This window comes from Chamaea fasciata, unplaced genomic scaffold (assembly GCF_029207755.1).
Source record: "Chamaea fasciata isolate MVZ Bird 193981 ecotype frontalis unplaced genomic scaffold, bChaFas1.0.hap1 SCAF_4, whole genome shotgun sequence".
Classification (NCBI taxonomy): domain Eukaryota; kingdom Metazoa; phylum Chordata; class Aves; order Passeriformes; family Sylviidae; genus Chamaea; species Chamaea fasciata.
This window is the reverse complement of record NW_027094089.1, coordinates 32,690,210-32,705,246: the sequence shown is the minus strand read 5'-3', so window position 1 is coordinate 32,705,246 and position 15,037 is coordinate 32,690,210. Positions and strand designations below refer to the sequence as shown.

The 15,037-nt window shown below is 37.8% G+C and overlaps 1 protein-coding gene across 2 annotated transcripts in view; it reads right to left on the bottom strand.

Moving 5' to 3' along the window:
• HOMER1 (homer scaffold protein 1) overlaps nt 1–15,037 on the bottom strand; it is an 88,423-nt gene that overhangs the window by 59,992 nt on the left and 13,394 nt on the right. Inside the window, exon 2 of one of the 2 annotated variants that reach the window (XM_066181249.1) lies at nt 4,778–4,934. In XM_066181249.1, coding sequence (XP_066037346.1) covers nt 4,778–4,934 — 157 coding nt within the window. Of the gene's footprint in view, nt 1–4,777; nt 5,139–15,037 lie in introns of those variants that run through there. The other variant, XM_066181248.1, reaches the window with a different exon arrangement.

Genomic DNA, 15,037 nt, shown 5'->3' with positions numbered 1-15,037 from the left:
CCTAGAAAACAGCTGTCTATAGCACACAGGAGAAAAGAGAGAATGTGAGACAGGACTTCTCAGAAAAGACCTGCCCTGGAACTCTTTTTCACTTGTATGCTTCTTGTTTTCTTTTGCAATGTTAGTGGTTGGAAGCCCACTTTTGAAATAACCAGGAAGCCCAGAACAGAGCTGCGCAAGCTCATTTAATGCTCCTGCTTCCTGTGGAAGCTGTCAACAGTAATATGTTTGAAATTAAATATCCTGGGGACTGTGTAGAACAGATTCTTCCTCCCAACATGAGCTCTAGCTATGGTGTCCGGTCTGCTTAAGCCCAGGCCCATCTTTTGCTTGATTAATTGAAACTTGCATTACATATTTGAGAGTGTAAGTATTATGTCATGGACATAACTTCCTCAGTTCAGAAGAAGACTCCAGTGCCAGAGAGCTAAGACCTCTAAGCAAAACACAGGTTTAAAGCCTTCACAGCTGCCATTTCCTGCAGTGACAGCAGCATAGCAGGTTGCAGCTTAACCGAGTCAAAAGCCTGGGAGAAATGCTTCTGCTGACCACATGACAGGCTGCAGCATGGAGAACCTTAACAGGGTGCCTGGTCCAGAATGGCATAGCTATTTTGACAACAGTCTGCATTTAGACTGGGTTACGCTGGCTGTCAAACTGCTTTCTTGCAAGAGAGAAAGGTAGGAAGAAAACTTTTTAAAAATAATTGTGTTGAGAGAGAGTTGGCTGTGATTCTTCCCTTTATTTTCCAAGAGAGAAAAATAAAGAGGCTTCACTTCAGTAGGCAGCATTAGTCCAAAGACTGGGGAAACTACATTCAGATCCCAGGGTATGCTTGTTTGTTTGCGTTGTTCGGTTGGTTGGTTTGTTTTGGGTGGGTTTTTTTTTGTTTGGTTGGGTTTTTTTTAAAGCCTTTTCACTGAATTTACAAATTTCACAAGGAAATCAAGGTGCTCAATCTTCCCTAAATTAAAAGTCTTGGTATGCTCAGTCTCAGTCATAGTCATATGCAAAACCATGCTTTTATAAAGTGTAATGCTAGAGCATCCTACAAATACAGTCCAGTGTGAGCTACCTCTGGAAAGAACTAGATGCTAAACCTTTGTATATTTAGCTTAAAAAAGCCATTTATTTTTTAAATCAGAACTTATGATTAAGCCTGTCTTGTCCATTCAAATGGGTACTGCTTTAACTGCTCTCCTCTAATCCAGAATTCACTGCAAAGTTATCAGTATAACAAGTGTCAAATACTTCATCAACTTTTAAGAATGTTGTTTCCATAAATGAACAAGAAGATCTTAAAAACAGAACAGAGTCAATCTGACAGGAAGACATTTAGCTTTTGAAGAAAACTGATTTAGCTATCTTCAGGCTTTTTTTGAATTATAAAATAGCTTTCATGTTTCCCTTTCATATTACTTTAGCAATGAGAAAATAGGGCATGTGTCTGAGCTGTTCATTTTACCAACTGCAAACCCAACAGCTGCACGATATATAGTAGGGTCAAATATGATTTCATCTTCTGCTAAAACTAATGGCAATAACAATTTAAGACAGAGACCATTTTAAATTCTTCAAAGGAAAACCACTGAACACTTGTATGTACAGGTCTTAATTAAAATGTGTATTGAGCATTTAAAAATTTGTCACTTTAAAGTGAGACAGTGATTAAAATAACAAGACCATCTGCAGTACAAACGATGGGAGACTTGACTGAGTAATAATATATGCCAAGTTCATGGAACCTGGAGACTGGCAAACCACTATTTTCCAGAGTCTTTTGTTCTAGATGAATATAAAATTTCAAGTTTGTTTTCCTACCTTGTATTTGTGAAAAAAATTATCAGAGAGCTAATTAGCATAGCAAGAACCACACTACAATTGATCTGCTTCCTTTTGTCAGAGATGGCGAAAGACAAAATGGAAAAGACAGTGGGACTTAGAATAATCCTAAAGTCTACCTGTACTGTTACTGGAGAAATAATGGAAGCTTTGTTCCATCACCCAGGAGAAAGAAGTAGTAAAACACAATTTTCCAGGGAACTCTGAAATTAGTATATAATTTATGAGAACCAAAAGCTATAGCAACAACTACTCAATGTTGTCATGCCATACTACATAAGAAATCTTGTTTTTCAGGCTTTCTCTTGATTCTGGTATTCATAGGAGAAAAGGGTCACATAAAAGATATTTACTCAAGAGGTCAGAGAAACTAGATTCAAATTCTATCAGATTACTTGCATCAAGATTTCTCTGCCATGGGCAACAGGGCTCCAAATATTATGCATGACTATAAAATATATAGCCTGTACACTGAACATCTTATGGTCCTAGAACATTTTTTGTAGCCAAGATAGAGGGACATGCATCATATCTGGTGTGAGATATTTCAAGAGGAGACTGTAGCTTCAGAAAACATTTCACAAAATGCATTAAAAGTGAGAGTTGCATCTGCAGGAACTGTCTGGGCTAAACTGAGCTCAAATAAGGAAAAAACCTCTCTCTTTCAAAATTAGCTGAGGACCCCATAAGCAAATCCAGGTTAGAAACTGCAATGCACAATAGGTGAATGAAGATCATGTCTTTAAATGTCCTTTTTTTTTCAATAAGAAAGATTTAATGACTCTCAGATAATCAGGATAGAAGTTCAATTTTATCCAGAAATATTTCAGAAATGCACCAACCTACAGAGAGAGAAGGGTGTGGGACAGAAATAGGATTACCATTCAAACCTAAATTATACTTCTGTCCAACATTCCTTACTGCAGTCTAGGTGAATTTACATGTGAGCTGCCTTTACTTAATGACTTACAGCTCAGCACCTGAGAACTGAGCACATCATTCTCTTTAGCATACAAACCCAAAAGATGCTGTAAACCCCATCAGCACCCAGGTATACAATAAAACCTGGCTGGATCTATTCCCTCTAAGGGAGGGGCATGACAGCTTCAAAACCAGTAGGATCTGACAAGTGGTTTTGGCAACTGGCAACATGTATATTGTCAGCAGTGTTACTGGCACTCAGCTATATGCCATACGGCAAAGACTCTCTCTGGGTGCACTCAAACTTAAAAAAGCTTTATATTTACATTTAACTCTTTGCACATACCATATTGTATATAAACAGACATGCTAAAAAAAAAAAAAAGATGGGGTTCTAAGAAAACTAAAAGAACTCTCTGGGAATTATGCTGGAAACACACTTAAAATTCTTCCATGTGTCCCTTCTGATATTCAGCTGTATATGTTTCAAAGCAGTGTTGTGAATACCTGAAAGCATGGGACTCTGTTAACCATGACTGGGATTCTAGATCTTCATCTAAGACTTCAATGAAAACATTATTAGGATTGCAGCACTCACAGAGTAAATAAAAGAGATGAACTGCATTATCAATATACCTTGCCATTAGTACTGGATGTAAAGGGAACGCTGCAGTAGACAAAAGAACAACTATATTGATGAACATCTACTTGACAGTTTAATTCAGCAGGCACCCAGCAGGAGCTGCAGCATCAGGATGAAGGCAGAGGATCCCCAGTGGATGTCAGAATAAGGATTTTGCATATTCTCCAGATCAGCTAAAGCACTACATTTTATAACTGGTAGTCTTGATTTCATACACTATCTAGTTCCAGTCCCAGTGTCTTTATTCATAAATCCTGACTCAAAAGGTATTTTAATTATTTGACAAACTAACTGAATCATTCGAAAGACGAGAATGAAAAAAACAAAGCAAAACTTAAAGCTGGAAAAAATCTGGTAGGATCTGATACCAGTCTAAGCCGCATGATTTTTGACAATGAGATCAATTTCTAAATACTTCTTTGTAATTGAAAATCTCCTTCTACATTTAAAATAGCAATATTCTGGATATTTTAAAAAATTCAGGGTAAAAATTTTCAGCTTTCAATAAGTAGACAGAAAATCTCCATGAACACCACCATGCTTTTAACAGAGTATTTTTTTTCCAATCATTGTGAACTGATGCATTTCCAAAGGGTTCAAATTAAAGTCTCTCAAAAGGATCACAACTCTTGATTACAGTCTGTATATTTTTAATGCCCTTAGTGTAGAGTTTTCTGCTACACTGTTTGTAAAGTTACTGTTATTACAGGTATGCGGGTAGAAACGGTCAAGGACTCTCTGCACATCAAATTAATTTCCTAGACAACATGTTTTACAACAGCAGTAGGTCAGCACAATATCCTTCCTAGTTAAAACAGAGGAAAAAACCAAACCAAACCAACCAACAAACCACAAAAAATCCCCACTAAAACCAAACCAACTGAGTCTAGATAAAAGCTTACCATTTATTAGGCAGGCTTTATTAGGAGGCAATCCTTGCATTCTCTACAGTAAAAATTGGAAGATTACATAACAAAGGATTTACTAAGTGATTATGGCAGCTGAACAGATGTCTTTCATAATGCTGAAGCTAATTATATTGATATAGGACCGAGTACAAAAATGAAAACAAGTTATTTTAACCCTATTTGTACTTTTTGTACAATTATTTGCCTTTTTAGCCTTCTCATAGCATTAACCAAGGAACAGGTCATCACTTCAATTCAGCAATAGTTATGGAAGTCAATACAACCATACAGAAAACAGAATTTACGAATAAACAAAATATATAATGAGGCAATGTCACCATTTTAAAACGTCATTAATCTGTTGGTCAGATAATGATACAAACGTCTAAGAAGAAATAACATCAGACTAGAAAATACTAACAAAAATGTTCCAAACAACTAGGATTTCTGAAATAAAATTTACCTTTGAGCCATCCAAACTGATTATCCTGTAGACATTTCTTGTGCTGTCATAGAAGTAGGACACAGTAACAGCATGCTTGCTGGTGGGAACCCAGTTCTTCTTAGTGTTTGGGTCAATCTGGAAGACATGAGCTCTGGTGCTGAAGATGGGTTGTTCCCTGAAGGACAGAGAGAAGAAAGTCATGAATCTAATTTGTACATATTATCGTTGTACACAAGCTATCTGCAAGTTATGCCCATTTGGATGTACAACAAGTTACTCCGCTTGATAAACCTTGCCTGATGACTTCTGTATATGTTGCTGCATAGTGCAGGCAAGCCTGTTAATAGATATATGCAAAAAAAATGCAAGTCTTCTAAGGCAAAAGTCAGCATCCAGTTGTGGAGTCAGATGAGCACAGACACCTCTAACACTGATACAGCACCATCCCATCATCTCCCCAGCTCTTCACTGTTCATCTATCCCTTTAAACTAGATGTCATTAATCCATGTGTAACTTCTCTCTTTACACCACACACTGCAGAATGTGCATAACCTCAAGTCCACTTCTTCTCCAAAATCTTCTAATACTCTGTTTATTATCAATTTTAGGCTGCAATCTGGATCTGAACTGGCTGATTCAGTGCAATTACTCTAAAACTAACATTAAGTCTGGGAACATGTGTTGTGAATCCCTCATTCATTGGAGTTTTACACCTTAAGGTATTTATACTACCATTAAATAATGTATAAAATACATTTTAAATTGTAAGTTGCATAGGAAATAAAATTATATGAGGCAAACCCCCCGCCATTATAATTAAGAATTCGCAACTTTTTTCCCTCCATGACCCCTACCAGGACATACAGCACTGCACAAAAATCTAAAAACATTTTAATATTACTAAGATGATGATAAAACGACCTTCTACAACAGAGTGGCTATATCAGTGGACAAGAGGAAGGCTGTGGATGTCAGTTATCTGCAGTTTTTTAAAACCTTTGACTTTACAGTTGCCTATAACATCTCTAGATTGGAAGAGATGGATTCAATGGATGGACAGTTGGGTGGATAAGAAACTGTTTGGATGGTTGCATCTACAGGACAGTGATTAATGGCTCAGAGTCCCAATGGACATCAGCTTTGGTATGTTCATCAGTGACACAGAGAATGGGACCGACTGTACCCTCAGCAAGTTTGCACTTGATCCCAAGCTGAGTGGCACAGCTGACACACCTGAGGGATAGGATGACATCCACAGGGACCCGGACAAGCTCTAGGAGAGGGCCCATGGGAATCTCATGAGGTTTAACAAGACCAAGTGCTGGTGCTACACCCGGGTCAGAGCAGCCCTGGTATCAGCACAGGCTGGGGATGGAGAGATCACAGCAGCCCCGCCCAGAAGGACCTGGGGGTGCTGGAGGGTGAGAGGCTGGACATGACCCAGCCATGGGCACTGACAGCCCAGAGAGCCAAACGTGTCCTGGGCTGCATCCAGAGCAGTGTGGGCAGCAGGGCCAGGGAGGGGATTCTGCCCCTCTGCTCTGCTCTGCTGAGAGCCCACCTGCAGTGCTGCATCAGCTCTGGGGTCCCAGCACAGGAAGGACAAGGAATTGCTGGAGTCCAGAGGATGCCACGAAGATGGTCAGAGGGATAGAGCACCTCTCCTAACAGGGAAGGTGGAGAAAGTTAGAATTGTTCAGTCCGGAGAAGAGAAGCCTCTGGGGAGACCTTATAGCACCTCTCAGTACCAAATGGGTGGCTACAAGAGAGGTGGTAGAGGGACCTTTTTACCAGGGCATGCAGTGATAGGACAAGGGGTGATGGTTTCAGACTGAAAGAGAACAGCTTAAGATAAGACATTAAGAGGAAATTCTTTAACATGACGATGCTGACACACTGGAACACGTTGCCCAGAGAAGACGTGGGTGTTCCACCCCTGGAATTGTTCAGGGCCAGGCTGGATTGGGCATTAGCAAAACCTGGTCTAGTGAAAGGTGTCCCTGCCTATGTAGGCATATGGTGATTGGATTATCTTTAATGTCTCCCAATTCAAACTATTCCATGATACTGCAGCTGTCAGTTTAAATTTAGCTACATTTTAATGACATATTGATTGCTGTCTTCTTTAAGGAATGCTGCCATCAAATTCCAAAGATACTAAGTGTCAGGACTTTAGGTTGAATTTAACTTTTTAGGTATTTTGACACTCATTTTCAGAGTGTGAAAAAACATATACCCTTTGACCTACCTTCATTTTCTTTTCAGAGGTATGTTTTTAATACTTTTTCTGTCTCAAAATAAAAGAAAGTGAAAAAAAACCCACAGAATTTGTGGGCAGCCAAAGGGGGTTAATTTGTGGGTTAATGTACCTACAAAGGGGTACATGTGAACTCTCTGAAATATCTCTATTGCTTGGCAGAGAGAGCAGCTTTCAGTGGTAGAATTGTATTACTCAGCTGGGAGTCAAGATTCCTTGAAGTTCACCAGATGACACACAGGGTGTTCTCCTACATTGCGTGTTGGATGAAATGACAGAAGTATGCAGAACAGATCACAGACAGCAAACAGAGTTTCAGTGAAAGATAAAGAAGGAAAGGAGGTCAAGGGGATCAATCCACATGCTAGTTCTCCACAGAAATGTACCTTCAGCACCAATTCATCTACTCCTTGTAAATCACCAAGCTATAGGAGGTTGCATAGCTGTTTTCCTGATCCAAATCTCTTCTACACAAATGTTATGCAAAGGTGACTGGCTTTTATAGACCTTTTGTTTAACAGAAGAAACTAATTCTTTTTGCTCTTTTGAATATCTACAATTACTTCTTCAATCATACTTAAACTTTAGTTGTCTTCAATATTAGATCTATTTTATAATTTACCTCCGAGTTAAGTGTATGTCAATAGCAAGGGATGCATATTAACATAATGCACCAGCTCTTTAACCCTGAAAAATTTAAGAGCCCATCAAAATATATGGAAACAATCTTAGAAGCCTGACAACTGTTTTCATGAACATTGACATTGAAAGGAAACTATAAAGGCTGTGATCAGTTAAATTAAAGACCAAAGGAGAACTGAATCCAAGATGTAGATGCATGGATAATGAATATACATTTGACCAGCACTGATGCTCAGTCCACTCCCAGTACAGCATATCACGTAACTGGGACTTTCAACACACCACAGGTTAGGATTTTAATATGGAGAAGGTAGGTGAGTACTATATGGTTAAATTGAGTGTCAGTGAAAATCAACTGTTCAGCCCTGAGATGCTGCTCTGCAGCACTGTCATCACAAAAATCTTCCACAGCCTAAATATCCTCAATTTGTTTGACGAGGTGGCCTGCATGTTCCTGATAATTGCTTAGCAGTGCTGCTCAAGACAAACCAGAGCACTTTGTAGGGCAGAGTGTGGGTCTGGCATAGATGGTACAGTTAGGTATGGAACAGTATAAATGAAGCTTACTTCCACTTCTTTAATCACTTCTGATAATACCAGAGTTACAGTCCTGTCTTTCCATGTTTTAAGTACAGCTTTACTGAATGACAAGCTGTCTTCACTCTGTGGAAAAAGCACAGCTCCCTTTGTTAAATGAGTTGGATAAATCATGATTTTGCCAGATTACTGAGGTAATTAGGATTTTTTTCTGACAAAGACACTAAACTTCAGATGACTCTAGAATTAGACCACTGTTTTGACACTTGACGATGAACATTTATAAAGATTATTTCTGCAAGCTAATGGAAGTTATGCACTATATATCTTCAAGATTAAATGTGTTACAGAACCAGTCACTGATGCACCACTGAAGTCCTTCAACACTGGTGTGTAATTACATCATCTGTACTTTTCTGTAGTAAGATAGCATATAGAGATACTTAAATTTTAGATTTCCTAAAACATCTATGAAAAAGCAACAGGTAATGTGTAAAACATATAAAAATATTTGTAACTTCAGCCAATATATCTTTACATAAAAGTTTTGCTCTTCTATTATTCATGTAAGGACACGATGCCCTCCCAGTATGGAAGTTTCAACCAATTCAGCTGAAATAATATTCACTATAGGAATATTGTTTAAATAGGAAGACAGGTGGTCAAACAATATATTTTTTTAAATTATAATATGTATTTCTATGTATAAAAAATAAGTCCCTTATATTTTTCACAGGACCACAGAATAAACTGAGTTGGAAAGGATCCTCAAGGACCATTAAGTCCAACTGTTTGCCCTGTCTAGTGCCTTATTTTTGTCCATATGGAGTTGAGAAAGGAAGAACAGCTTTAAAGAAAAATCAATCCTGTAAAAAAACCAAACCACTCTACCAGTTTCTTACTCCTCCCTCTCTTTTCTTCCCCTTTAAGCTTTCTCTTCTTCATCTTTCATTATCAGGAGGTATTCAGTACTCATTAAAGACATTAATAGGAACTAAGACAAGAACTCCTCACTAATTACATAGCAAAGCAATTCATTTTTCCAGAAATATACTGATGCTAAACAAAAAAGAAAACAAACTAATAAAAATGCCATGGTAACACAGTTTGACTATTAGAAATGTCTGCTCAGGCATGGCAAAAACATTAAGGCTCATATCCTGCTGTTCTTAATTGCCTTAGACTGTGACATTACGGTGGTCAAACAAAGACTAACAAGAAGCAAGTGCCAAGTCCTCCTGGAACTGAGAAGCAATGTGATGAGTAAAGAAGCTTAAGAAGTATCACCTTAGCAGGCAGAGTCACAACAGGCTTTTCCATAATCAATATAGAAATTCATTCATTGATTTGTGATCAGTCCTAAGCTAAGCTTAGGAGATAAACCTGTTTATTAACAGTTGAATGAATAGTTTCCACTCACCCTTTCCATTTTGACATCTTAACACAGCCTTTACAGAAAAAAAAAAAAAAAGGAGACTGCTCAATATAGGAAACATATTACACTAAGCAAAGATTGCATGAAAGAAGCTTAAGTTAGTATAGAAGGTTAGAAAGTACTTTCCTTGCTAATCCATTAATATATGCTTATTTTTAAAAACACATCTATTCTTTAACATCTAGTACTTCTACAGCACTAGCTGTGAAGACCTCTTTTTGCTTATTTCTTCCTTCACACTGTTGTTTACCATGACTCCAAAATTATCTTGAATGCCATAAAACCTATTATTTCTCAAGGCTGGGATTCCATTGTCTTAGTTACAATAAAGTCACTGAAAAGAAAGTATGAACCTCTACAACATTACTTGATATCCTACTTGCCTACCCTTATGGAGTGTTAATGATGCTTAAAAAACATATTAAAAATTAGATACAACCCTCCCTTCCTCCTCCATACTAGGCTAAATTGACAGTGTTTTGGCAAAGAAGTCGCTGCACTATATAGGAAGAGGTAATGAACTCCCTTGTACAGACACAAGACCAAGCCAGGATTGCAGATGAGGACAAAGGAGACATGGGAGATGACTCTCAAGCAAGAGCTGGGGTGAAGAGCTACCCAGGCAGAAGCAGACAGCAGACACAGAAATAGGCTAACACTGAGTGATTGTGACCCACAGAGGAACTGAGTTTTAAAAGAAAAGGAACCTCCACAGGCACTGCCTGCCACCTGGAAGTTTTAAATTCCTCAGCAGAGGTACTTTCCCCAACCAGTAAGACAAAAAGGAAATTAATAAGCATGTGTGATGGGGTGTTCTTACTCAGCTCAGTTTTGATAGTGAAAATTCCATGAGATTCATGTCAATGTCTATTTCTCCAACACGGATCTCACAAACTCCAGTGCATTATCAGTGCAGAATTCCTGGCTTTGATGCACATGGAGCCCACATACAAGATTGTTTTCAAAACAAGTCCAACAAAATGTGCCTTGGAGATTTTTTTCTTGTTGCAAACAGAGCAAGATTTCATCCATGAGGTTTCATATGAAGAGCTTCAGAGGAAGATGATGTCACAGGCAGACAAAAACAGGACAATATCCCTGAGCTCAAAATGGGAGTGCAACCACACTGCAAGCTGGTTAGGGTGGTGGAGACTGGACAAAAGGTGAGCTGTCTTCACGCCATTACAGCCCTGGGCACAGCAGACCCTGCCACAGGACAGACAGCATGCTCAGCACACAGTCTCCGGCAGTCCTGAGGACTGCAAGCCCCCACAGTAGGCATCACACATGTTTTGCAGGCAGTCATTTTGCATACACTGAATCCTGAGCCTCTATAATAGCTGTCATTCAAGGAAATTTCTCCCCAGGTCAGACAACATGAGCACTGCACATGGAATTTCAGGCATTTGCTCATTATCCTCAGATTTAGGACAGGACAAAGACCTTTTTGCTTTTTCCAAAAGTCAGCATACTAATCCCACAGCTTTTTCCCAGTGTCCTGCTAGTCTTAAAAATACTCTGCCCTAGCTTGTTTCTGAAGCTGTAGCAAGCTTTTGTTCCCCTAAACATCTTGAGAAGAGATTCCTGAAAAAAATTAAGAGAGTGATAAAAAGTGCACCTCCAGTCAAAATTAATTAATAAACTACACAGTCAGTGTTGTTTAGGGAGTCTGCGTCAACAAGTTCTGCAAACAGTTCAAAGTAACAGCAAAACACTGAATGTTCCATCTTCATAAAAATGCTCTGAGGTCTGATAAAAATTGTATAAATTTGGGGGAAAGTATTACATAACACTGGCTTCTATTGCATGGAAACTATTCTGAAATGTAATCTTTTTCTGGACAGGAAGTAACTGATAATATCATCTTGAAGTTAAAATTATAAAGTTGAACAAACACACTGAATGGACTTGTGTAATGACTGTAACAAAGATTTTGCTTTTTATCCTATGACTATTACTTCAGATTTTCCTTTTAGTCTTATACATAACTTTCATGTAAAATGTACATATACAATAACAACTTTCATATCTCAAAACAAGCTTTGAGATAGCAAAAAAGTGGGAGCTACAATCAAGTAACCAAATCAAAATCTCTCCCATTCCACCAACAGTTTATCTAGTTCTACACCTACATTCTTAGACCTGTTCTTGTTGTTATGTTTTGAGTTTGAATGAAGTTTATTTGAAGTCAGCAAACGTTTAGACAGTTGCTACAAAAAAGCTTGTTTTCTGTATACAGTTATCAGTTAATGCACATACCTGCCTATTTACCTATAAAGTTCAAAATATAAGTTTTACAGACTGTGTAACACCACACAGGCAGTGCCTTCAAGTTTTTTTCTAAGCTGTTTAGTTTCCATTTAAGAATAAGCTTTTAACCTGAGATTTTTAAGCATTTAGGAGTTAACATAACATCACAAGTAATACCTGCTGCTTTTCAGGATTTGAGGGGAGAAAAATTATCTAGAGACTTCCACTAAACTGTTAGGTTAAGTAAAAAGTAAATTTACCTTAGCCAGAAACATAATTATATACTGTCCATTCCATTTTCAAGGGCCTTAATTTTTAACCAATTTGTTTCAGATTGAAGTAGGATATTGCACAATACTTAAAGAGACATAAGGTATAGGAAGTCAATAGAAAATAATTTAGTGATTACCAGAAATATATTACCTTTGAAATGTTAGTGTCTCTATAAAGACTAGTGAAAATCTGTCAGCCATTTGGACCACAGAGGAAAAAGTTGCATTCTAGTTGCATACCTTATCACCTCACACTTTTGAAAAGAAAAAAAACACCCAATAAAACCCCCAAACTATAACCGTAACATTTTACTGTGTGTACAAAACATATATATATATACAGCTAGATGCAAAGAATATCGTTTTATACAAACAAGGTTAAATTTGATGCCTATGAGCAGACAGAACTCTACTTAAGACAGCAATTATGGACTTTCATTAGCAGAAAAACTGTTCACTTGTGATTATTGCATCAATTAACAGATTTTTTATTTTACATAGCAGACAAGTCAGGAAAACACATAATTTCAAGTATTTCTGAAATCAGTTCCTTTTGGTAATGTTTTGGTACATCCACTAAGGTGGATGGCATCTACAGAAGGGTAACAGAGCTGGTGAAGGGACTGGAGCACAAGTCATACAAGGAGTGGCTGAGGCAGCTGGGGGAATATAGCCTGAAGAAAAAAAGAGGCTGAGAGGAGACCTTACCACTGTCTACCATTATCTCAAAGGAGGTTGCAACCAGGTGGGGGTCTGTCTCTTCTCCTAGGCAAAAAGTGATGGGATGAGAGGAAATGGCCTCAATTTGCACCAGGAGATATTTAGAGAATGTATTAAGAAAATAATATTTATGGTAAGTGTTATCAGTGTCCAGGGTTCCCAGGGAAGAGGTGGAGTCACCATTTTTGGATATGGCATTTGGGGACACGTTTTAGTGGTGACCATGGTGCTGGTTCTAGGCTGATTGTTGGACTTGGTGATTTTACAGGTCTTTTCCAACCTTAACCATTCTACAGGTATGCAATCCTATATACGTCTGTTTGGTGAACAAATGGATGACTCCATATGTACCAATCTCAACCAAATGCTCAGGAAACCCATACATGGTACCTTCCAGAGAACAAAGGGAAAGAAATGGGGTAGGGAAGTTTCATACAAACAGACACTTTAAGACAACAACTGACAGCACTTAAAATATATTGCCATCACATGAATTCCCAAGAGTTATGATTACCATACCTTGGGAAATAAAGCTCTTGCTATTGAACAAACACAAAGACAAATGAGAAAGTTTACCTAACCTCATTCCTCTTCCGTCTGAGCTTCCCATTCATAAGGGACTCATGAAGGAGCTCAGTAAACTTTAGAAGAGTAAAGAGCTTTTTCCACAGCACAGATTCACATTTAATGGTAGGACAGAAGATAACAGTCTCACAAATTTAGTAACATCAGCAGCATGGAAGGTGGCAGAGTTGCAAAGCTGAGGACAAATCAGTGCCCAGTACTAAAAATTAAGGCTTATATAGCAGAGCAAAGAAAAATCCCAACAAAACTCTTAAATTTTTCATATAATAACAGTGAACATGAAGCTGTTTATACTAAAGATTAAAAAAGCTACATGTAGATTATGTATAGGGCAGTGTTAAACTGATTTAAAAAAAAAAAAAAGAAGAAGAAAAATAAACTGGACTTGCTTTCACTTCTGCAGTTCTCTGGGTTTGTTTTAAATGCCTGTTCTCCAATGCCCCCATATGTTGTTATCATACGCTCCTCAAGCTCAGCAGGTAGGCAACCAGCTGAAGTGTTGCAGGAAACATTCACAGCAATAATTTATCACTGACTGTGAAAGTTACTCCCATAGCTGAATGATGGTCCATGTCTCTAAGGTTTTCCATTTTTGTCCTTCCACACAACCTTGAAAAGCTCATTTTCATAGCAGGAATCAAGCGAGAGTTCTGGGAATCAAATGACGTAATAAAAAGTGTATTATTAATTACTCAGCTTTATCTTCATAAAGCTCTCACTTCAATTTAGTAACTTATTCCAGGGATATAGGTATCTTCAGAATTTTCCTAGGTACCTAAGTAATTATTCCTCTAAATTGTGCAAGCAAGTGGACAAAGGTATCTCTGAACAAATGTTTACCTTAAATTTGTTTTAATTACAAAATTGGATAGAACTAACCATTAGCTTTTAAGGACTTTAGAGCATTAAATGTTCTTTTTCTAAATTATGTTAGGCTGAATTTTAGAATAGATATTTATCTGTAGTGAAAATACTAAGAAATCATGATAGTAAAAAATTGTACTTTTTCTTGAATTTTGCTCTGTTTGAAAATTCTTGCCAGGAAGTCAAGAGAGGAGTTCTGTCTTTAGAACTAGACAATTTTAAGCTGTACAGCCATTTTCCATATCTAGTCACTAGAAGTATTTATCAGAGGTAAACAAAAAACCCAAAACCAATATCAGGTTCTAGTTTATGAACAAAGAATCCTGAAACAACAGTGTAATGAGACATTTCTGAAAGAAGTCTAGATATTAACATTCCTGCAAAAGCTCTTACATGCAGTAAGCTAAGCTATGCTGCATCTGGAATAAGAAATAAGCAGGCAATGAATGCTCTAAAAATATGTTTCTCTCTATTCTACAGCAAGGAAATCCAACTTAGCCACACTTGCAACACAAGCAGAAAAGAGAAGAAAGCAGAAAGGAAGAACTACCATTATTCATGCTTGTTAGTAAAATAAGTTTAGATAGGCCTGAAAGCAATCCACAAGCAGGCCTTGTTGTTAGTTCCCCTAGTTCCTTGATTCTGCACAGAGACAATTTTTCCTTGGCAATCTTCATCCAAAATCTGCCTGCAATGGTGTTCTGACAGTCAGACT